Source organism: Drosophila mauritiana, chromosome X (assembly GCF_004382145.1).
Source record: "Drosophila mauritiana strain mau12 chromosome X, ASM438214v1, whole genome shotgun sequence".
Classification (NCBI taxonomy): Eukaryota; Metazoa; Arthropoda; class Insecta; order Diptera; family Drosophilidae; genus Drosophila; species Drosophila mauritiana.
Genome location: NC_046672.1, coordinates 6,530,838 through 6,554,298, shown reverse-complemented (window position 1 = coordinate 6,554,298; position 23,461 = coordinate 6,530,838). Strand labels below are relative to the sequence as shown.

Here is a 23,461-nt window from a genome sequence, read left to right as displayed (position 1 = left end):
CTATCGATTGCGCGCCAATCGTCACTTTCTTTCGTCACTATTTTCACATTGTTTGTGAAGCATTTTAGCAGCACTGCGCAACGGTCACCGCATTTTGTTGTTGTGTTGCGCGTTTAAAATTGTATTGTTATTTTTTATATTTTCTTTTTTTTTTTGGCCCAAATGAGAGCCGGCCAAAAGTGCAGTGCCAGTGCGATTGAATTTCAGTGAATACGAAGCGGGGATCGCAACACAACTTTATAAATACATGTACATATATAAGTAAGAGCGAGACGGGACGAAATATCAAATAAAAATACTGTACTGTGTGTGTGAGCAAATACTAATACTACTCAAGCGGAGAACGATGAAAATGTGCGTGTGAGAGGAAAAGAGAGTTTAGTGTTTTTTATTTTATTTACTGGCCTGCGGCTATGAGCAAAAAGAACCGAATATCATTGCGGAAAAAGGAGAATGAAAATTGCCAAGAGGGAAATCTGTGAATCCTGGCGAAAACACACGGCCTCATCATGAATATACTGCAGAAAATCGGTCAGTATTTCGCTCTTAAGCGCTCTCTTCTTTTTTTTTTGGCGACTCCTTGGCTTTTCCATCCAATTTCCACACAGTTTACCGTTTGCATTCGCCTCCATCGTTTACACACATTCCTCCGTTCCTTCCCTTCCCCATTCCCTTGATCCTATTGCCACTATCCCTGGCTGCTCATATACCCCGCGCCCCTTTATCCAGCAACGCCCCCGCCTTTTATTGTTGTTGTTCGTGTTGTTGTTGTTGTTGCTGCTGCTGCCGCTGCTGCTCGTTTTGGGAGCTGTCAACAAGTCTATTTTTAGACTTTTAGATGCTGCAGTTGCATTTGCCTCTCTTCCAGAAGTGTTAAACATCGAAAGAACAACTCCAGAAGCGAAGGCAAACATTTTCGTTTTCCTTTCCATTTCCATTTCCTCTTCCTATTTTCATTTCGCCCCTCGCACCTCCGCTGCGCTCCCACTCACACGAACACACACTCTCTCGTCTTTTTTTTCCTCTAAAATTCTTCCTAAATTCATATGGTTTGAAACCTGGATAAAAAGGCTGTCATCCTAATTGGAATTTATCCTCTTGTTGTCTTTACTCCATCTGTATAACCCATAGAATTTCACTTTGCATCCCATATGGAAGGAAGCTCCTTGAATATTTCCCGGAACTCTCCGATTGCATTTGACCTTTGTTTATCTGTGGAATTTTGTTTAATTAAGTAAATGTTCTCCGAAAATCCGTATTGACTAGAGTTTTTGAGGCACACCACTCATATACATATACATACATACATATATTTAAATCGCATTAAACATTTCCCGGAAATCCTTAACGAAATTTGGCCTCTGCAAACGTTATCCTTAACATTTTTAGGGCTTAGCAGAAAAGTAGGCAAGGATTTTTAATAACGTTTTACTAGGTTAACAAATCGAAATATTTCTTTTAAAACTAATAATGTCTGGTTGCTTAATTCTACGGTTTAAAATCATATTGGGAAGTAAGCTCATATCCCATATCAATGGAAGAAAATTGAACAAATTGGTTTCCATGGAAATACGCCCTGCTGACTATATTCATGCACTTTCTGCCCACATATGATAAGCACTAATTTTTGATTTAACTCAAATCGCTCACACACATTACTTAATTCCTGCGAATGGCAGCTTTCGTGTGGTATTTGGAATTTGATTTACCATTTTCCGTCTATTATTATCCTGTGGATTTCGACTAAACGCCAAGGCCATTTTGATTTCCCCGAAAATGCACTTGCTCTAGGAACACAAGAGTTTAGAACGCTGCGAAAGTGGGTGGTGGTGGGAGTTGGGTGAAAATGCATATTAATCCTTTGCCCAGCTGAACCCATTGTCCACCCTCGTTTTAATTAATTCCTGGAAAACACCATTCCTGCTGCCTGGTGTCCATTTATAATAGCACTTTTGTTTGGCCCAGCATTATCCTGTTGATTCCGGTTCTGGTTCCATGCAACGCCAGCTTTTAGCTTATAATTAATGAGCAGAGCTCCGATTTCGAGGGAAATGCATTGAAACTTGTTGCTGCCCCGAGTATTTGCCCTTGAAGGATTCTCCCCCTGCCAGTGTTAAGCTGTCTTAAATTCTAAGCAAGTTTCTCCAAACGTCTACGCATTTTTCTATCCAGCTTCGCATTCAACTTGTACTTTCTGTGTGGATTTCATTGTTTTGGCAGCACTTTTGTCGCCCACTTTGCATGACCACTAACCAACTTGAATTTTTGGCTGGAAAACATCAAGACTTAGACAACGTCTGTCATTCTTTGTGTGCTCAGCTCTTGCCGTGTTTACCTTTTTTTTGCGAGTGCAAATTTAAAAAGTCGCCAGCTGACTTGAATGTTTCCATTAGCCTGATAACAGCCACTCACGCTGATAACAGTCACAAGCTGACACACTCGCGTCCATCTGAATAGCAGCAGTCCACAGTTTACTGAACTCGCAACAAATAGTGCAAGGTTATCATTACTAAAAATTACTGAAAACAACTCAATGTATTATCCATGCATGTAGGGAGCTTGTTGTAGTAGCGGCTTTACTAAGTTTACTAAGTTTTACTAGTACTATATACTAGTACTAGTACTATATAGTTCTGGTAGCAGGTGGGGCGGGGAAAGTAGCTAGTCTGTCAGATCTGTCGCTCAGCCAAACGCTCTGCCCAGTGGCCCCGCGATTAGATTGTAAAAGTTGTGCGCTCGCAGCTCATCGCTTTACCCCGCGTACCGCTCACCGCTCACCTCTCGCCGCTTACCGCTCACCGCTCACCGCTCACTGGTGCGGTATGGTATTGTATGGTATGGTAGGTTGACTCGGTTTTGTTGGTTAGTTGGGTTGCTTTGGGTTGGGTTGCCTCGAATTGGGTGGCTCAGCTCAGCTCGGTCGGTCAGTCGCACGCGAAATTTTCACAACAACGGTGTTGTTTGCCAGCCGTCTCCGTTCTCCGCACGGCAACACATCGCACAAATCGAGCGAAGTTGATTAATAAATGCTCGTTGTTGTGTAGCTCGTGATTTGCAGGCAGTGTGTGTGATATCATACGGAGGGGCGATCCCCGAAATCATTTGCCTATTTTCGTTCTATTTTCATTTTTCTTTTTTTTTTTTACGGAGTGTACCAGTGATCGGGGATCGAAGAGCGATCGATGCGGGGCACAAATTGAGTTGGAGTCGTTGATGCGTTTGCTCCAATTCCCGCGCCCCAAACAAATCAGCTAAACAATAGCAAAAGGCCGTCGTTTGTTTTTTTCTTATATATATACATACGTAGTGTATATAGTGTATATATATATATTCCCATCGATTTCCGCCCATCGACATAATGCGTGTGCTCAACACGGAGCTGCGCCTGCGCTTCAAAAATCGCAAACCGCGACCCTTTAATCGCGCTGCCAGTGCCGATGATGCGTTGGATTTGGGATCGGGAGTGGGAGTGGGAGTGGGCACTAGCATCGCGAATGGAGCCGGCATCGGTGTGGGGGCCACGATGATGCCCCTCGATCGGCGACTGAATGGAGCCACCAGTATGAGTACGTATCGTATGAAACATATGCTGTGTAATTAGGACTAATGACAAGATGATAGTTTAGGCCACCGAGGAAAATAGCACAATATATTCACAACTTATGACTTGTAAATTCAGTCGGCTTTGTCTGGCAAACAATTGTACTGCCTCCTAGAGCAGCTTAATTATGTTTGCAGATAGTAAAGTTAGTAAAGTTAAAGAAGGTGTTAACTAATAACTCGCAAATATTGCAGAACTGTGGCACGTTATCTGGCTTTAGTGGTTGGACAAGTAGATCATTATTTTGTTGTGCAGACCAACCACATAACCAATGTCAAAACTGGGATTTCACTCTTAGTGACTTCATTTATCATTGCTCTTATCGATTTAGATAGATTATTATTATTTATATTATTTAGATAGATAGATGGTGATTATTTTTGCCTGTGCAATTTCCCCGCTGACGATAGGCAGCAAACAAAACAATTGCTAGTTTTCATTTTTTCACTTCCCGCTGGTCAGTAATTTTCAGTTCCAGCTCAGTTGAATGTGCAAATGGCCTTGAGCCAGCCAGATAGAGATGGATATATATATATATATATATACAGATAGAGATAGAGATTGTGATCGAGATAGTGCTCTTTGTGGAATGCGATCGTTCGTCGAGATAATGGAATAATGGCCACGGGCAAATCATCATTTGTATCATTTTCATCTAGCTGCAATTGCCACAAATTAGGCGAGCATAATCGGCCAAATTGATCAGAATCCAAAGCGAATGCGGCCACAGTGGGCTCTTTATGTCCGGATCCGATCGAAGATGAATCAATTTGTCCGATAAATTGAGCAACTGACTGATTGTGATATATGTATATATTGCATTTGTGAAATGGAAAGGGGCGAGGGCAGATATACTTTTCATTCGGAAGTACTCGCTTGGGAATGTATCTTAAATGTACCTTAAATGTATCTGAATATGGTGTATTTGGATTCATACCCAGTCTGTCTTATTGTGTTTCAGCAAAGATACTGGCTGCTGGTCCACAAAATAGTCGATAGATATTAGGCATTGTAGTGGCTGTTGGGTGTTCGTTCCTTAGTCGATCGGATTTCGCGCACACCTCGTCGTTAGTATCTAATCTAATCACCCGACGACTCCGTGTCTGCGTCAACACATGTCCACATGGGTTTGGGATATATCATATATATTTCGTATATGCCAATGACATTTTGGCATGCCGCAAGCGAATGAAAACGAATGAAAGCATTCTCCAATTGGCGAGATGGAAATGGAAATCGAAATGTAAATGCAAATCCAAATGTAAATGGGAATTCCATAAACATGAAAAGGGTTTTGTCTAATTGTTGTTGATTGAACAATTTCGTGTTGGCTTTCACTGTTGGCTGCACTTTCTAACTGGTAGAAAGGGGGGGAAGCTGCTGACCACTGCGAGTCACCTGTTGCCGCCTCTTGGGTTTCAATAAACGAATAGCAGTGCACTCGAAAAAAAATGGGGAGCTTTATTATATAAACACTCATATTGTAGATAGAATATCTCGTTAGTTCGTCAGTTTGCCCATCATAAATCAATAACTGAACGTGATAAACTCCATGTTGCACTCATTAGCACTAGAGAATATTCTAATAATAGTACGCACATGATTCTGCGTTAACACACTGCATGTTTGCTAAACTAAATTCACTTTTAAGCGAGATGGAAAAATATGTATAACCAGCACCACTTTCCTTTTTCGCTGAAAGGAGATTTGTGCGTTTGTTTGTCACATTCAGGCCAAACAAAGGAGCTCAAGTGTCGGGAATTGATGGCTTTCTGGCCGGGACACCAAACGGATGCACACAGAGCGTCCAACAAAGCGAGAGTGAAGCCTGGAATCACGAATCAGGCATCGAGAATTGAGAAGTGAGAATGGCAAATGGCAAATGGTGAACGGGTAATGGAAAATGGAAAATGGAAAAAGGGTCCGAGGGCGTGTCCGGGTTCGATTCCGATTTCGATGGCGATTCCGCTAGCCGGGAATTAGATGCGTCCACATGCGATGCGAGTTGGCAGGTCAATGGCAATGGCACTGGTCACCGGGAATTGACTCGATTGCCTCGCACTTTATTATAGTATTGCTATTGTTGTTCCTGCCTTCTTAACCCTGACCTTAGCCGGAAAAATCCATTACAGGAGAAGGGCACTATGAGATCTTAATTGACCAAATGAGTGTCCGTCGACAGATGCCTCAATTTCATTATGTATATGGTTGAAAATTATTTAATTGAAACGAACGACGATTAAGAGATAGCGGCCAAGTCAAAGGGATAATTTGACCACTGTTTAAACTCATACATACGAATAGGAAGTACCCAGTAAAGCGGCAACAAATGGATTGCTGTGCACTCTGTACATAAACTGCAGCTTGGAAAGGCAACTCTCCTCTTGTGATTAGCTTGGCAAGCCTTTGAGGTGGACAGAAATGCTTTCGAATAAACCACTGCAATGCGTTGAGGTCAAAGGAGATAAGGTTGGACAATGTCAGGCGCAGAGATGTCTTCGCGCTGGCCACCATCTGATGGACTTGAGCTCGGTGTGTGGTCACAGGTGGGCAGAGGGTTTCCATTGGCGCCCAAGTGAAATCTGGACTGGCCGACTGGCTGACTGGCTGGTTGGTTGGCTGGGCTCGCATACCTGTGTGCTGGTGGCCATTGTTGGATCTTTGGTCACGTATGACATGGCACTTTCCCGCTTTCCCTCTGGCGGCCCCCACAAATATGTTTGTTTATGTCAACTCGGTTGTGGGCTTCCTTAAACTGCTTTATGCTTCGTGCTTTGTGCTTTGTGCTTCGTGCTCTGTGCTCTGTGCTTTTCACTTACACAATTGCCATTCTGCACTTTTGCTTTCCTATGGATTTCATTTCGTTTTCCATATCGTCAACGCTCTATGTCATAATTGTTCACCTGGCCGCCCAATCTTCATTTCTTCCCCCCCCTGCACTACTTTCTTCTGGGGTGCGAAACTTTCATTCTTCAATCTGTGTAGCTGTCTTTTTGTGCTTTGCTCGCTTTCTGGCCAAGAGTATCGCATCTGAAGCGTGTCTATTGGACAGTTACATTGTTGCAGCCCCCTTCAATCCCCCCCACCACACTTTTCATTATTGTTACTATTATTGTTATTATAAGTTATAGCGGCACAACAACCACCTGCTTGAAACGAATTGAAGATTTCATTCAGCGAGCCATTCAGTTCAGTTCGAAAGTGAAAGAGTTTTCATTGAGAATTGAGAAATCCCAATTAATTGGAGGGGCATTCACCCCACGCCCAATCTCTTTTAACCGTTTTCCCTTTAGTTGATAATCGGATTTATTGAAACGATTAATTTGCACAACTTTCGTTGAATGATGAACATAAAAAAGTCGACAATAAATGTAAACAAACAACAATTTTTTAAGAAACAAAAATAGATTGAAGCCTTAACGCTCTATATTTACTAGTTTTTTTGATCCAAAATATCCAGTTTTTTGAAGTAGTGGGCGACACCCAAACACCCACACCCACACCACTCATTCACACACACACACACACTCACGCACAGTCGACGTCATCGTGGTAGTCACCATTATTGTGCCGTCATCGTCATCGCTCCCAATTCTCCATAGGCTGGCCTTTTCAGCCTCGCTTCGTTTGTCGCTTATGTGTGGTTGGGCATTCAAAAGTAATAAAACAAAAGCCCATTAACCCCTTACACTCGGCGAAAAAGCGTTCGTCTCGGGGTATAAACAAGTTATTGTTTTTGGTTTTGCATCAACAAGAAATCAGTTTTTTTAATGCTGGAATGAGCAGTGAAATGTGTGTGCTAATAAACGGGAAACAATAAGTAAAATAGGTCACGCACTCTTCTACATGGCGAGAAAAGTCTGCGATTAAGTTGCGTAAAAAGTTCTTAAGTTCTTGAGTACTTAAATATTAGCATATTAATATGTATATCTGCTAGGTCAACAAGCCTTTTTTTTTAATTGGAAAATTATTTCTATTTATGACGACGCTCGCTGCTCTAGAACTTAATCAGGAACTTATGTGTAATAAGATCATTCGTCATACATACGTATGTACAACATGGCTTATCATCATCGCCTTCTGACTAATGAGTGTCCAAATAAATGTTTGAATACCCAAGAGCATTTGGCAAGTACTTGTATATAGGCTGTAGTCCGAATTTGAATCTCGCTTTGAGCAGAGCTTTTGTTCTCAGTGCGTTCAAAAAAAAAAATAATAAAAAAAAAAAAATTTTAGTTTCGTTTACGCTGCGTTTAGAGTTTTTCTTTCCGTATTTTTATATATAAATATACATATATAGTATATATATATATATATTTCTTTTTTTTTTTTTCTTCGGCTTGGTTGTTTTTTGTTTGTGCCATTCCTGAGTTGTTGTCGCTGCTATTTTCTGACTGCTTGTTTGCAGCGCATTATTAATTATGACGACGAGGTGTTCAAAAGTTATCTAACCGTTGCCGGGAACGGACGAACGCCCCGGTTTACGACGCACTCCATCGACGCACACCAAAAACTATAGAACTCAAAAAAAAAAAAAAAAAAAAAAAAGTATTGGAACTCAAGTGGCCGCATATATTTTGGTGTGTGCTCCACGTTTTTCGTTTGTTTGCGCGGGGTGAAAAGTTAAATAATACACGGCGGCTGGAAAATTAGCTACAGCACAAACAACAAAATAACAAAACAACACAAAAAGGGCGAAGCGACAATTCTCGAGTGAGTAATCGGCGGAGAAGAGAAAAGAAAATAAGAGAAGAGGCAATGATGTATAATTCAACAATTCGATGGCATTGTTGATGCGCTGCGAATAATGCTCATACGCAGTGGGTGCCAATTGAGTTCTCTCCAGCAAATCGTACAAATCGTACAAATCATACAAATCGTACGAAAACAAATGCACATACTTTTGTGATGACAGCACCTGCGAGTGACGTCATCATTGTCAGGGAAGTGGCGGTTTTCCAGGGGTAAAGGGTTAAATGTTAAAAGGTAAAGGAGTTTCCATTCTCACAAATCAGCTTATGGAAGATACACTTGTGTACATTAAGGTGATCAGTGAAAAAAAGTGTTCGGAAGTAAATTCTTAAAAACTATTTCTCTCAGTGCACCGCACATTGCCCACGCGTGTAGGTGTGTGAATACTATCCGATATTATCCGATGCATTTTAACCGGCATGAAAACCCGTCGTGATCAGTTGATGACCCATGCCCACAGCATAAATCAGTGACTGTCAAATGAAATGGAATCCACATGAGCCCTTTATGAACACACCTGACTGTCTCAGCTGCACTGGGGGAAAACTCGTTATGCTTTCAATGCAAAAACTAATCGAAAAATACGAAAAATCAATTATTGCAACTCAGAATAGTGGCTTAAAAATCCATCCCGAGAACATTCAATTGCTAATTTGTAAATACAACTGCTGAGAGCTTTTGTGGTGTGAAACACAGCCGATTTGATCACCAAAAGTGGTCATTTCGCTACACTTTATATACATAAAGAAATTAGCATGTGCTCGGCAGTTTTAACAGCTGCAAAGTTAACATGGCATTAACAGGCCACAGCAGCGGTCAAGATACGAGTACTCAGCTGAAAATAAGTGATTTAATGATATTTACTCAAGTGGAGATGGTAAATATAAGGACAGAATTGCAGTGCTATTATTGTGACACGTGCTGTTTGGGTTCATTGAGATATTGCCTTAATGGCCAGTTAAATAGTTAAATTGCTACTCTAATTAATACGACAGTGCGCAAATGTCTAAACTTGTTCAGCTTCAATCGTTTAGTTCATTTTACTACTTGAGATTCTGTTATGTTTTTTGCCTTTAATGGACATTAATTTGCATGCAAATTGTGTGCTTGCATTTCCAACAGATTATGTCATTTACCCAATTTTGATTGCTCTGCCCAATGTGGGCCAGAGTTTCGTTTGTTTTTCAATCATTTTGCTAGGCGGGCATCTCCATTATCCATGTGCGTGCAGGGCAGCTCAGCTTTGTGTACAGAAAGACCATATGTTGTTACGTGTGTTTATATGTATTTATGTTCAGGAACTATCGCGATCGCAGCAGTTAGAAAGCATAGCATTCCGCAAGGCAAACCGAAATTCCTCGGCTCTTGTTTTATTTATTTTGTTGATGTTGATGTTGAGGTTGTTTTCTGTTTTCTGTGCTCATTCAGTCGGCATTTCACATTTGGTGCGGTTTTAACTTAACTCTATTTTCGCCTTACATTTCGCGATTTTTTAGCTGCTCCCGCTAATAGGCTTACTCTCAGTCTCTCTATCTCAATCTCTATCTGCAAACTGGTTGAAGATACACTGTGCAAATGCGGGGTATCTGCCCCAAGGCAGTCCAAATGCTACTGGACTTTAGCTAATCAAAAATGGCTAGCCATCCGCATAGAACTTCAATCCATCTGAGAAACTGGTTATTCGAATGGCATAAGTCAGGTTAACTTTATTTGTTTTCACTGCACAATAACAATAGCAGCAACATTGAAACTGGTCGGGAAACTGAGGGGCGACACTCGCCAATATTGGTCAAGTTTACCGGCTCCCGAGGACTTTGCATACACGATGATGGCTCCGCTGATTTTCTGCTCGATCTTCATCATTATCGTCGTCTTCATCGGCGGTTGTGCCAATTACCGAATTCGGTGTCAACTCCTCCTCGTTCACATCCCCGTTGCCAGCCCCTTTATTTCTCTATTTGACAGCTGCTTTAAATCCGCCTAGCCCAGTTTGCTGCTGTACAGTGAGGCGTCGCTAGGTGGCAACAGAATAAGCAACTTCAAGTTAGTGATTGATATTGAAATATTATATGGAAGAAAACATCGCCACTCTGCGCGCTTTTTATACACATTTTAAAATGTCAACCATGTTCGTTATGACCAAGATGTGCTGTTCCAATTCTCTTGGTGTGTGCCTTCTTTTCGGGCCTTTTCTTCTTTTCGGGCCAGAACCAGAATTGAAAATCACCTCTTGATCGACTCCGCTCGACTCGTCCAACCCGCTCGGCGGCTCCAAACCCGCCGGCTCCGTTGCCTGATCCAATTTCCTAATCATGCAAAGTGGCTCTCCTCGACTCGTGTCGCCTTCAAGTGATATCGGGTTTGGTTTTTGGGGTCTCCGCCTGCCTGGCTGCCTGCCTGGCTGCTCTTACCATTTCCCATTTGTGCGGTATGCCAAATTAATTGGGTGAACGTGACTGCTGCTCCTAGTGCTGCCACCTAGTACTGGAGGAGTGGGTGGTGTCTGACCGAGTGCCCGAAAACAAAGCCCATTTCGGGCAGTAGGTCAGAATCTGAAATGTTTTCGCAATCGCTAGTTCCCGGAAATGTAATGTAAAACAATTCGCGATAAGCTCGTTGTTTCACAATTCTCCAGAATTTTATTCGAATTTTATTCGATTAACTGTTTTTATTGGAACTACTCGAACTACTGACATCGCATAGTTTTAAATTCATAGAAAGTCGAAGCTCGTTTAAAGTCCTATTAGAGAGGCAACAAGCTGCGACCTTGATATTCGAACTTTTCCCTGGACGCAGGCAAGCTTTATTCTATTTTAATTGAGCCATTGGCTAGGATTTCAGCTTGGCCTTAACCTTAAGCCAAGGATTCAGTTCCACCCTTTGGCCATTACCCATTACCATGATGGCCTTTCTTTTTGGCCGCTAACCCGATACACTTGGCCTTTTTTTTCCTGCTTTCCAAATACATTTCAGTTAGTTAGTGACTTGTTATCTTGTTTTGTAAGCTTTTGCTTAAGATATATGTATAGTGTTTTATATATTTTTGTTATATATTTTTTTATATTTTTTTTATTTTTATTTTTTTATATTTATTTTCTGCTTGTACTCACTTTTGGCGACGCCTTCGATTTTCGCCCATTTGCGCAGCAGCTAGTTCATTTCCAAGGCAAGTCACGAGCAGCACTTGCAAATTGAAGAAATCCGTCCGGCGTCTTCTTGTCTCTTGCCCCGCCCCCACACCCCCTTTACCGCTCCCTTGCCGCCCCCAATTACCGCCCCCTCACCCCTCCACCTCGGGCTCTTTCTCAGGTGCGCCAGCTGATTGATAATTGGGCGGAGAGGCCGACGGTTGGAGAGCAGCCTCCCGGGCGAAAAGAGCCGCAAACCGCGGACTGCACTGCGAGAAAGGGGGTGTACCTGCAAGTATAAACAATAAAGTAACTTGTCATCTTAAAGTAGGAATACCATCGTAAATATATATACTGAATACTTTAACGATTTCCGAGACATATTGAATGGATACGTTTGTAGCCCCCGTTTGGTCCATCAGTGATGTGAACATGTATGATTTGTTTGATGAATCTCGGCGAGAAAGAGCGATGTGGCGAGAGCAGTAGGAGAGATCAGGAGAGATGGTGAGAGGGCGATTGCCAGGTGGGCAAGTGCCATTTGGGGCTCTTTTTCCCCTCGGCGGCTCTCGTGCTGCTGCTATTGCTGTATTGCTATATTGCTAATGTGTTGCCATTGCCGTTGGCCGGTTAGCGGGTCTCCAAGACTCGGACACTCGCTTTTGCCGCCTGGTCGGTCTTTCAGTCGGTCGGTCGGTCGTCTTTCGCTTTGCCCGTTTTGCGGATTTTCATAGTTCAGTGCGCTTTCCAGTCGACAACGACAACATCGCGAACGGACTACGACGACGACGACGACGACAGCAGCAGAGCGCCAGTGTCTAAATATAATCATCTTTATTTGTGATTTATTTAATCAACATCTCACCCAGAGGCCAACCAGATAGATAGCCCACTGCGGGGGCGGTGCGCCAACGAGATGGATAGATGGATGGATTGATGGATTGATGGATGGCGCCAAATTGCACTCGAAAAGTGAAAGATATTGCACCGAAAGTGCAGGCCAAAGTGTTAGCTTATCGCTTATCGGCGATTGAATCAATCAGCCCCAGCCTGTTGGCATTTCAAGTTCAGAAATGCAAAAGTGGCTGTGCGGCGAATGGAAAGCTATTGGGCGAAAATTGCGGAAATCGCACTTGAAATATACGTAAAGCAAAAGACAAGTGGCTTTGGAATTGATTACCTTCAATTTACCACAATCGGGCAGGCAGTAAGAAACGGAAATTAGGGCTTGATGGCTTTTAAACATTCAAGAAAATAATATACGGAAATCACTATGGCCAATTGGAGTGATCTCTGAGCCAAGATACTTGTATTTCACTCAAACAAAGAGTATCCAGAACAATTCTTGCGGTTGCAAAAGGAAGCTAGAATCGCTAATCGCTTGAATTGCCTATCGGACTATCGGCCGTCTTGCAAAAGTGAACGAACATGATCAGAAAGCATTTAAAGCATCTACTTCCTGCTGGCAGAGCACATCGGATATAGCTTTTATCGGTGCTTAAAACTTTTCCCGAAAACACTGAACAACTGAACAACTGAAAACTGAAAGTGAAAGAAATAATCAATGTAAAACATGCCGAAACAGAAAAATGAATTGATGTTGTAATCGACGGCAATCGCTTAAATCAACAATCTTATACGAAACGATGTTGCTGCTATCGCTTATCGCTATTTGGAGAAATCAGTTGGGCCAACGTGTGTGTCTTTTGGCCAAGCATACTTAAGCCACAACAAATTGTTGTTATGCGTGTTGCTGTCGCTGTTGTTGCTGTTGTTATTGCTGCTGCTGCTGCTGTCATTATGCAACATTATGCCGCAGTTTGATGAATCTTTTTTGAGCGACTGTGCGCTCGCCGACCGCTGGCATTTCTATTCGTACACGGTCAAGCAATTGCCGCCGCATCCGAGTCCGAAACCGAAACCGAATCGGAATCGGAATCCGTATCCCAGCAGTGCCAGCCACGATGACCATCAGCAGCAACTCCATCATCATCATCACAATCACCATCGTCTTTGGAAGACTCAGCGGCAGTCGTGGTCGCCGCGCGACACCAACAACAATCATAGCCTCACAAGCAGCAACTGCAACTGCAACAGCAGCAACACCTGCAACAGCATCAGTGCCACCGGCAACACGTTGCATAGCATCAAATTCCACAGACGTCGCAAATACAAAAAGCTGGCACGATTGGCGCTATCAACGCCAGCGATTCCACTGCAGATGGATGTGGATGTGACCGTGGATAGGGAGTTCGATATGGAGATGGACACACCTGTGCCGCTCAAGAATGCGGTGTGCCGTAAGTGAAAGCTACTCGCCGGGCTTTTCGCTTGGTGGGTGGTGCTCATCGGTTTCTCGCTGTTTTGGCTCTTTAAAAAAGTTCCGAAACCAAAATGTTTGGGCTCGCATGAACGATTCCCGAAATGGGAATGCTTGGTATTTCGTATTACATATGTTCATTTCAACTGAAATTATTCCACATTTAAGTAGACACGTTTCAAGATTCGAAAGAGTAGCGTATGTAAAGGGGCAATGATTCCTCAATCTGTTTGGCTAACTCTGAAAGATTTTCAATTTCGCTGCTGACTTAGCCACTTTAGAATGATGTATACGATGGCCTTAAGATATTCATCTTGCCTAACCAAATGAAGAAAAGTAAGAAACGAAACGAAACGAAACGATAGCAACATTGCCATATATTGCAAAAGATTGTGGTTTTATATGGGGCAACTTTTGATTTTCAAATTGGCATTCAAGAATGCTGCTCGCACAGGAAAGACTGAGCCCATGATATATCTATCTATATAGGATCTGGATTCGAGTCTTAGTCTCTTATTATTGCTACCCATAAACCTATATTGTTTTCTAATGCATATGAGTTAATTAATTAGATTAATAAGCACCGTTTTATTGCTCTTCTTGCAGACGGCAGCATCAGTTCTCCATCCACGCCCGGCACCTGTTCCAGTGGCATCGGAGTGGGCGGTGGCGGCTGCAGCAGCAGCAGCAACAATAGCATCAACAGCGGCAGCTACTCCACCGCCTGCACTCCGCCACCACCCACGCATCACCATCACTCGCAGCACCAGCAGCTGCAGGGCACGCCCGGAGGATCTAGTCGGGTCGGGGGAGCAGGAACAGGAGCAGCCGGAGCTGGTGGTGGCAGTGGTGTGCCACCGGCACCACCCAGTGCCGGATCCTCGGGCCACAAGAACAGTCTCAAGGGCACCAAGTTAGCGCGCCGGGCGCGCTCTTTTAAGGACGACCTCATCGAGAAGATTTCCCTGATGCGAACCACCAACAATACACTGGGTCGCTCCCACTCGCCGCACAGTCCGCGCACCAAGCACGGCTCAAAGGCACCACCCACCACCGAGGAGGTGCTCCGGTCCACCCAAACGCTGGAGACGCACGTCAAGGACATCTCGAATGCCCTGAAGCACTTCCGGGATGTCATACTCAAGAAGAAGCTGGAGGTGTTGCCGGGCAACGGAACGGTCATTCTGGAAACCATAGCCAGCATGTACTCCGGTGAGTATCTACTCCCCCAACGTTCTCGTTTGTAATTAAATCAAATTGCTTTGCTTTGCTGCCGCAGTGATCCAAACCTACACCCTGAATGAAAACAGTGCCATCATGAGCTCCGCCACGCAGCAGGTTTACCAGAGCCTGGGCAAGCTCATCAAGCTCTGCGACGAGGTGATGCTCTCCGAGGACAGCGGCGAGTGTGCCTCCCTGAGCAACGAGAATGTGCGGGAAGTCATTGATCTTCTGGAGGATGCTGTGCGGGTAAGTCCAAATAAGCAACCATGTACACACTGTACGCTTATAATAAATACCATGATGTTTCATAATCTTGCACAGAATCTCGTTACGCTGGCGCAGGGCAAGCTGAAGGAGCAGGATCAGTGCGCCTTTCGCTACAGTGGATCTGGCCTGGGCGGCATTGGAGCGGCGGCGGAGATCATGGGTGCGGTCACCGCCTCGCCGGGAGTGAGTGTTCCCGGTACTGGAGTCATGCGCGTTTCGGCCGCCGAATCAGCTGCCCAGCGCACTTCGTTGCCGGACATAGCGCTCACGCCCAAGGAGCGCGACATACTGGAGCAGCACAATGTGAACCCGATGCGCGGCTCCCACAGCACCGAAAGTATCCTGCGCGACACGAGTCCACCGCCGAAGCCACCGCTACCCAATAGGGCCAGTAACCCGCCGCCGTTGCCACCCAAGCGACGCAGCCAGCCGGGCGCATCAGCTGGTGCAGTGGGCGTGGGCTGCTCATCGTCGACATCCACCTCCAATCAGGCCAGTCCGCTGCCCTACGCCCAGTCCCATAATATCAGTCTGAACTCGGACCTGGACTGCAGTTCCAATATCTCGCTGCTGAATTATGGCGTGGATCGGTAAGTGGCTTGCAGATTAAAGCAATCACTAGCAATCACAAATTTCTGTACACACATTTCACAGCCTATCCGTGCGGTCACGGTCACCGGATGAGAATAGTCAGTGCTCCTTTGACTCGGCGTTGAATCACTCACGCGAGGAAGAGGACCACCAACAGCAACAGCAGCACCTGAGGTCGTTTCCAAAGTTGGCAGCGATGATGGACGAAGACATGGACAAGATGGTCAGCTACAGTGAGTATTGCCGCAAGGCTTCGCCACTCCCCTCACTCTGCTCAACTCGAGTGGTGGCACCCCCAATCAACGAATCCCGTACAGAATCCACCGGTTACGCAGGCGCCGCAATCGACGACAAAACGCAGACACCACTTTCGACTGGTGGTGGTGTAGCTGGTGTTGCTGGTGGAACTGGAGGAGCAGCCGAAGGTGCAGCTGCTGCAGCGTCTGGTGGCAGGGAAACTAACAGCAATCGCCTCTCAAACGAATCGGGTACCCAGAACATCTATCATCGTACTTAAAATCCCGCTTATTATTTTGTATCTGTTGCACGCGCCCAATGAATCCCCTCCCAATTTTTCGTTTGGCGTGTTGTACACATGTTTGTCCTAGATGCTGTAAATAGTTGGCTTTATCCTCCCGCTTCGCCCTGATCCTTTCCACAGATTTCCTCCGGCTTATTATATAATTTCCGCTTGGTTTTGGCTTTCCGTTCCCCACAACGAGATATGCATTTTTGACTATTGCTAACACCACTCTCCTTCCATCGGCAGGTTTCGTGTCGATGCGTGAGTTTCGCACTTGCACACAGACGACGGACTACAGTGTCCAGTCCTCCACGAAGTCGTCCAGCAGCAATTCGGAGATTGCGTTTAGCATCAGTGAGTCGACGGCGGTCGGCAGCAGCAGCGAATACCAGCAGATTAGCCAGTCGGTGTCGCACAGCCAGCGTCATATATCCTCGAGCAGTAGCAGCTGCACCACCACGACCACCAGCAGCAGCACAACCACCGGCTATGGCAGCAGCGAACTGGAGCAGCAGCAGCAGACGACGACGACGACGCCGGCCGATCTGGCGCCCGCCCTGCCGCCAAAGAGCATCCAACGGAGCAGCCTAACCCGCCACGAGTCGCCCGGAGTTGGCGATGAGCTGGACGAGGCGCAGTCCTCCTCCGGCTGGGCCAGCCACCGGAGCAGCCAGTCGGAGGTGGCCGAGCTGCGTCAGCTGTCGCCGCTCCATCACCTCAATCACCATCCGCACACTGCGTCCGCCGGCCAGCTGCAGCAGTGGCACTCCAAGCACCACAGCCTGATCGAGGGACCCCGCCTCCAGCTGGCGGGGAGTGGCAGCTGCAGGGCGTTCGATCAGCGCCACTTGGACCAGGAGCCACCGCCGCTGCCCATGAAAAAGAAGCACAGTAAGTCGGTTTGCCCACGATGCACACTTTATTTACATGGATTCTTCCCATTTTTCTTTCTTATTTTTTTTTCCGTTTTTTCCGATTTGGTTTGGTTCTGCATCTCGTACCGTGTGTGTGTTTTTTGTTGTTGTGTATATTGTGTAAATTACTATTGTATCATTTTGTATTTTGTTGTAATTTTCGGAACCGCCCAGGCCAGGCCGAGCGGTAAGTCAATGGGTGTTTTGTTGAGCGCATTTTCAGGGTTTCCTGCATCACTATCCTCCTGTTGCAGTATCCATTCCATCAGATCCATTTAATAGGTTACTCCATCGTTAAAACCAAACAAAATCAGACGAAACAGAAACACCACAACAATCAGCTAGTTAAACAAATCAATCAGTCAACCAGCCAATCAGTCATCACCTTTTGTGGGTAGCCTGGCTACAGAGCAGTCCGTTTTTCGAGATTTGTTTGTTTCTTTAAGACCATTTTATTTATAGCACATACCCGCATTATCGCAAACCCCTTAGAAATGCTGGCGACAAGAAAGTTTGCCAAATTGTTGTACGCAAGAGTCTAACCCATCTAAATTATCGTTCCAACCAACATCTAGTGTTTCAAAGTGTGGCCTTTTCGGGTAAGTCTGTGTGTGTTACTAGAGGACCAACACGAAACAAATACACTAAGCCAACTTTTGCTGCCAAATGCCAAACAAAAACGAAACAAAACAAAATCACCCAGGAAACAAACTTTTTGCGGCGCCCTTGGAAAGCTCGCAATGCTCTATTCCCTTACCTACCTCAGTACTGAGTGACACTCCTTTCGGTTAACTTTTGCTTCACTTCATCATTGATTTCAGAGATTTCCTTGGTCCAACCGAATGGGAATCTACTTTGTAAGACTATCCTCTTTCGTTTTTGCAATACTTTTCATAAGGTGAATACCCTTTGCTATCCAGTTAATAACCATGATGGAAAGAGCATTTCGAGTTCGCCATTGGCTTCTTGCTCTGCTGTTAACTTTGCTGCTGCGCCGCTTCCGTATTGACTTGGCGTCCGAACAGCCACCTGTTTGCAGTTTCCGTTTCTAGTCCCAAGTACGTGGACTGAGTAACAGTTCTGTGGCTTCCATTTCGCTCCGCCTAACCCGCTGTGTCCGTCCAGAGCTAGTACCTCCAGTCCAAAGTACCGAAAGCCTCGCTCTATGTCCTGCTCTATGTTACTATCCAGTCCTGTTACTCGTTGTGCTGTGTTGTATGTTGCAATTCCTGTAGACCTGGTGAACAGACAAAGACCTTCGGGATGTGGGTCCAAGGATCGATCGATCGGCTTCGTTTTGGTTTCTGTCCCCCGCCACTGAAGTGTAAGAGTTGCTAACGATTTCATCTTCCCTACCCTATTGCACACAGTACTGGCGTATATGGAAATCTGCTCGGCGTCCACGCGATCCATTGAGCAGCACCGGCACACGATGCACGCCTGCAACATAAGTCGCAACATCTCGCACAGCCAGACCATGAAGTGAGTAAAGTTGTGCCTAGCTAGCAGTAACTTGGCGGCCATACGTGCTAACCTTATTTTTTGGTACCTTTGCAGCATTATGCCCATGAGCAAGGAACTGTCGCCGGAGCTCGAGATGCCACCTGCCCTGCCGCCAAAGAACTACAAGCAGCGCAAGGCGACAAGCATGGTAGCATCACCCACGCTACAGCCCATCATTGTGACCACGCCGCCGCCGAGTCCGAAGCCGACGCTGGGCGAGAATGGGTCGACGGGCAGGCCTGACAGCCGGATGGCCACCGTATGCGAGGAGCTGAACGATGCAGTGGCCAGCGAGGATGCGATGCCGGAGCCCCGTTCTCCCGTACTGGACAGCAATGAGAATGTGAGCGCCGTCGATGATGGACAGACCTTCTATTTTCACTCACATCAGCTGCCCGTCGCCGATTTGGAGATGAGCGAGGACACGAGCAGTGCCGACAACCAGCCATCAACCACGCCCCAAGTGCTCGAGGAGCAGGAGGAGCCAACGGCGGAGTCCCGACCACTGGTCGCTGTGCACGAGTCGGTTAAGCCAGAGAACGCCGACGAGGATGAGGAGGCGGAGCGAGCAGATATGCTGATCAACATGCTGGAGGAGGTCAACATCACACGGTACCTGATACTCAAGAAGAGAGAGGAGGACGGGCCCGAGGTGAAGGGCGGCTACATCGACGCCCTCATCGTGCACGCCAGCCGCGTCCAGAAGGTCGCCGACAATGGTAGGCATTCGCAGCGCAAGCAGAAGCAGCACAAACATTCCAAATCTCGTTCGCATGATCATTTACCCAACTCCTCTGTTGTCTCTGTCCATTTCCATTCCGTTCGTGCAGCATTCTGCGAGGCCTTCATCACCACCTTTCGCACCTTCATCCAGCCGATCGACGTGATCGAGAAGCTGACCCATCGCTACACATACTTCTTCTGTCAAGTGCAGGACAACAAGCAGAAGGCCGCCAAGGAGACCTTTGCGCTGCTGGTCCGAGTCGTCAACGATTTAACGTGAGTTGCCTAACCACCATTTCTGGAATAACCTAAGTTGGTACATACCCGCTTATCATTCATTGTTCACCATGCAGGTCGACAGATCTTACCAGCCAGCTGCTGAGCCTGCTGGTCGAGTTCGTCTATCAGTTGGTTTGCTCTGGACAATTGTACTTGGCCAAGTTGCTGCGCAACAAGTTCGTGGAGAAGGTGACGCTGTACAAGGAGCCCAAGTTGGGCGGAGCCGGTTGTGTCGGCGGAGCAGGAATCGCCAGCAGTGGTGGATCCAGTGGTGCAGCTAGTGGTGGAAACCAGCCTAGCCTGCTCGACCTCAAGTCCCTGGAGATTGCCGAACAGATGACGCTGCTGGATGCGGAGCTGTTCACGAAGATCGAGATACCCGAAGTATTACTATTTGCCAAAGATCAGTGCGAGGAGAAGTCGCCCAACCTTAACAAGTTCACCGAGCACTTCAACAAGATGTCCTACTGGGCGCGCTCCAAAATTCTGCGCCTGCAGGATGCCAAGGAGCGGGAGAAGCACGTGAACAAGTTTATCAAAATCATGAAGCATCTACGCAAGATGAACAACTACAACTCGTATCTGGCGCTGTTGTCGGCCCTCGATTCGGGTCCCATAAGAAGGTAGGTCCTACTGGCCCTTGAAGCAATGGATATACCATTAATATATTGATATACAATGTCCCGCAGATTGGAGTGGCAAAAAGGCATCACCGAGGAGGTGCGAGCCTTCTGCGCGCTCATCGATTCCAGCTCCAGTTTTCGCGCCTATCGACAGGCGCTGGCCGAAACTAATCCGCCCTGCATACCCTACATGTAAGGATCTTATCTGATGTTTTTTTTTTTTTTTGTTAGAATCACGAAGAATCTAATCATCAATTCGTTCGTTCCAGCGGCCTAATTCTGCAGGATCTAACGTTTGTGCATGTGGGCAACCAGGACTACCTGTCCAAGGGCGTCATTAACTTCTCCAAGCGCTGGCAGCAGTACAACATAATTGACAACATGAAACGTTTTAAGAAATGGTAACTTTCAATTAAATTCAATTGTAATCACTTCCACTTCACGGTCAATTTTTTTTTTTTTTTTGCTGGTGTAGTGCCTATCCATTTCGACGCAACGAGCGCATTATACGCTTCTTTGATAACTTCAAGGACTTTATGGGCGAGGAGGAGATGTGGCAGATATCGGAGAAGATCAAGCCGCGTGGACGCCGCCCCGTTAACTATTAGTCTTCAAGCAGCAACAGCAAAACACCAATATTATATATGATAAAGTATATACACCGTATTAATTAAACAGTGCAAACGGTTGCCACGTCTAGGAGAAGGATCATCATCGGGAGCAGCCAACAACTATTCTAATGGGTCTGAGCAATAATGTTCGCTATTCTCTGTCTATATATATACAATTATACAAGATATCTAGCTGTAATTACCAGCCGATGCCGGAGCGGAAATACATATACATACTTATTTAAGATGTAGCGATTCAGATACGGATACGGATACACGTAGCCGCGTACAAATAACGAGCCGATCTGTAGTTTAACTATTAAGCTCTGTGAGTCATTGGGTCGATGGACCCAACCTCAGCTAACTCCCCACCAATATTCGAATCCGAATCCCTGTCGACGAGTCCCCAAACTTTTTCCCGGACTTTTGCCAGCACTAGAACACCAAACTAACTAACTAACTAACTAACTTACCACCAGAGACAACCAATCAAGAAATCAGCAATCTTCGCTTTTGTTTTGAGATCTCTTTTTTACACAAGAACACAACGAATTTTGAACACAAGCTACGTGAACGTAGAGGCCAACCGACAAACTATATTCGACGATATATGTAGCGATATCTCGGACTATAAATCGATGCAATCCACGAGCAGAACACCAAGCGACCCCTAGCACAAAGCGCGTTATATGCAATTCTCTCTCCAAACAACCAATATTAAATACCCGTGTGTGTGTATGTGTGTTAGAAGTTATTGAAATTGAAATTGAAATTGAACTCAAAATCAAAATCCGATTTCAGAGTGCACGAAACAGAAAACAGAAGGCGGTATCTATCGATCAAATCAATCAATCAATGAAATCAATCAAAAATTCATTTTGCGACTCAATTAATTGAAGAAACTTTTAAAGTTACAAAACAAAAAACAAAAAAAATACGAAAAAGGAAAAACAAAAAAGGAGAGGAACCTGTGGGAGAGATTAACTAAATTCAATTTGCTTTTAAATGTACGACTAACATTAAAAATATTTATGGGCATGTAATAATAGTTCTAAATAACGCTTTGACTTCTCCTTTCAATTCTGTGAGGAATAAATTTATTGATATTGCGTGTAAAAATATTAATCATGAGAAGAAATCTGAAGCAGAGTTAAAACTGAATGAAATCGACCTCAAGTTGTTTTTACTAAGCAATACTCTGTCTCGTCTGAGAATAATGTCTTCTTATTTAGAAATGGGAAACAGAAAAAAAGGCTGCTTACTTGAAGAATTTAATTCCCGATCACCAATAGCCATTTTAATAAACAAAAGAAAAGTCAATTTTAATTTGTGTTGAGTGAATTCGGTCTTCTTTTTGCTGCTGCTTCCGCTGCCGCTGGCGCATCAATTGTGTTTACTAAGCTAACGAACCTAAGGACAACAATTTATTCTTGTTTTTTTTTTCACCTATTTTTAAATTAAATATTTTGTATATGTAGAGAAAATTTTCAATTGTAAATGTATTTGTATTTAAATGTTATGTGTGTATTCATAAGAATGAAAATAGCTACCACAATCAATGTATTTTTCCTTTATCTGCAAAACGCATTTTTATTGGGGGAAAGGAACATGGGATACGAATTTAAAATAAAGCGTTATTTCCCAGAAGTCATCAAAATATAAAAAGAAATACAAAAATATTGTCGAAATAGGGTTTTTCATCAAAATTAGTCATCAAAATTTCCATCTTTAAATAGAGTCAGATGGGGAATTTAGTTGAGTTCAACGGGGTATGGCATTCCAATATTTGTCAACTCTCTTTGTTGCTAACCAAAAAACCAACTGATTATATTTTTCAAAAAATTTCGAACGGGTTTTTTCCATACCTTGGCCAAAAGGAGTGACACTGTTTTGTACGACAGACACATTTATGAGAAAGGGTAATGTCAATTATTTTTTATATATAGAATTTATATCGCCAAAAATCTGGACATGAGCTTTGGCCAAAAATTCTATAATTCGTAGCGGACAAGGTATTGGGAAACAAAAAAAAAATTAATTGTTTAACCCATTTTGTCAACGATTAACAATTGGCCTTTGAAGAAGCAGTTACTAAATTTAAATAATTTAATGCTTTTAAGAGCGAGGTTGCGGCTTGAAGCGGTTTGAGAGAATTGTTTGAAGGTTCGAGAGAAGCAACCGCAGCAGTGATGCCAATTTGGCTATTTTTCTCTGCAACACAAAGCGCCATTAGATGCGATGTCCTCACCAAATACCAATACTCGGAACACTTTTGTATTATTAAACTATGGCCAACTGGTTTGTAGAGTTCAATGAATGCATTGGGAAGTACGTACTTTCTACCAACAATTTTCTAAGATAATTATACGCGCCTAATTTTATGACAGACTATTCATTAATAT

At 44.6% G+C, this 23,461-nt stretch overlaps 1 protein-coding gene across 10 annotated transcripts; it reads left to right on the top strand.

Moving 5' to 3' along the window:
• Positions 1–53: 53 nt before the first annotated feature.
• On the top strand, positions 54–22,635 carry LOC117147925 (guanine nucleotide-releasing factor 2). 10 transcript variants are annotated; one of them, XM_033315057.1, is made up of 14 exons: positions 3,344–3,566; positions 14,408–15,013; positions 15,081–15,271; positions 15,347–15,882; positions 15,947–16,116; positions 16,653–17,297; positions 17,767–17,919; positions 18,691–18,802; positions 18,878–19,542; positions 19,654–19,822; positions 19,900–20,448; positions 20,515–20,640; positions 20,718–20,849; positions 20,924–22,635. In XM_033315057.1, the coding sequence occupies exons 1-14, from the start codon at positions 3,359–3,361 to the stop codon at positions 21,054–21,056; spliced, it is 4,395 nt and encodes a 1,464-aa protein (XP_033170948.1). In that variant the 5' UTR covers positions 3,344–3,358; the 3' UTR covers positions 21,057–22,635. The 10 variants fall into 10 exon arrangements, with proteins under 10 accessions (XP_033170945.1, XP_033170948.1, XP_033170942.1 ...); XM_033315053.1 differs by lacking the exon at positions 17,767–17,919 and adding an exon at positions 16,219–16,371 and having other exon boundaries at positions 3,359–3,566; positions 20,924–21,056; XM_033315048.1 differs by lacking the exons at positions 3,344–3,566; positions 17,767–17,919 and adding exons at positions 12,240–13,781; positions 16,201–16,371 and having other exon boundaries at positions 20,924–21,056.
• The last annotated feature ends 826 nt before the right edge of the window (positions 22,636–23,461 follow it).

Coding starts and splice junctions, on each gene's coding strand:
- LOC117147925 (XM_033315047.1), top strand. CDS start 13,292: ATGCCGCAGTTTGATGAATCTTTTTTGAGCGACTGTGCGCTCGCCGAC. Junction 15,272..15,346: donor TTCTGGAGGATGCTGTGCGG/GTAAGTCCAAAT, acceptor AATCTTGCACAG/AATCTCGTTACGCTGGCGCA. Junction 16,372..16,652: donor TCGCCTCTCAAACGAATCGG/GTACCCAGAACA, acceptor TTCCATCGGCAG/GTTTCGTGTCGATGCGTGAG.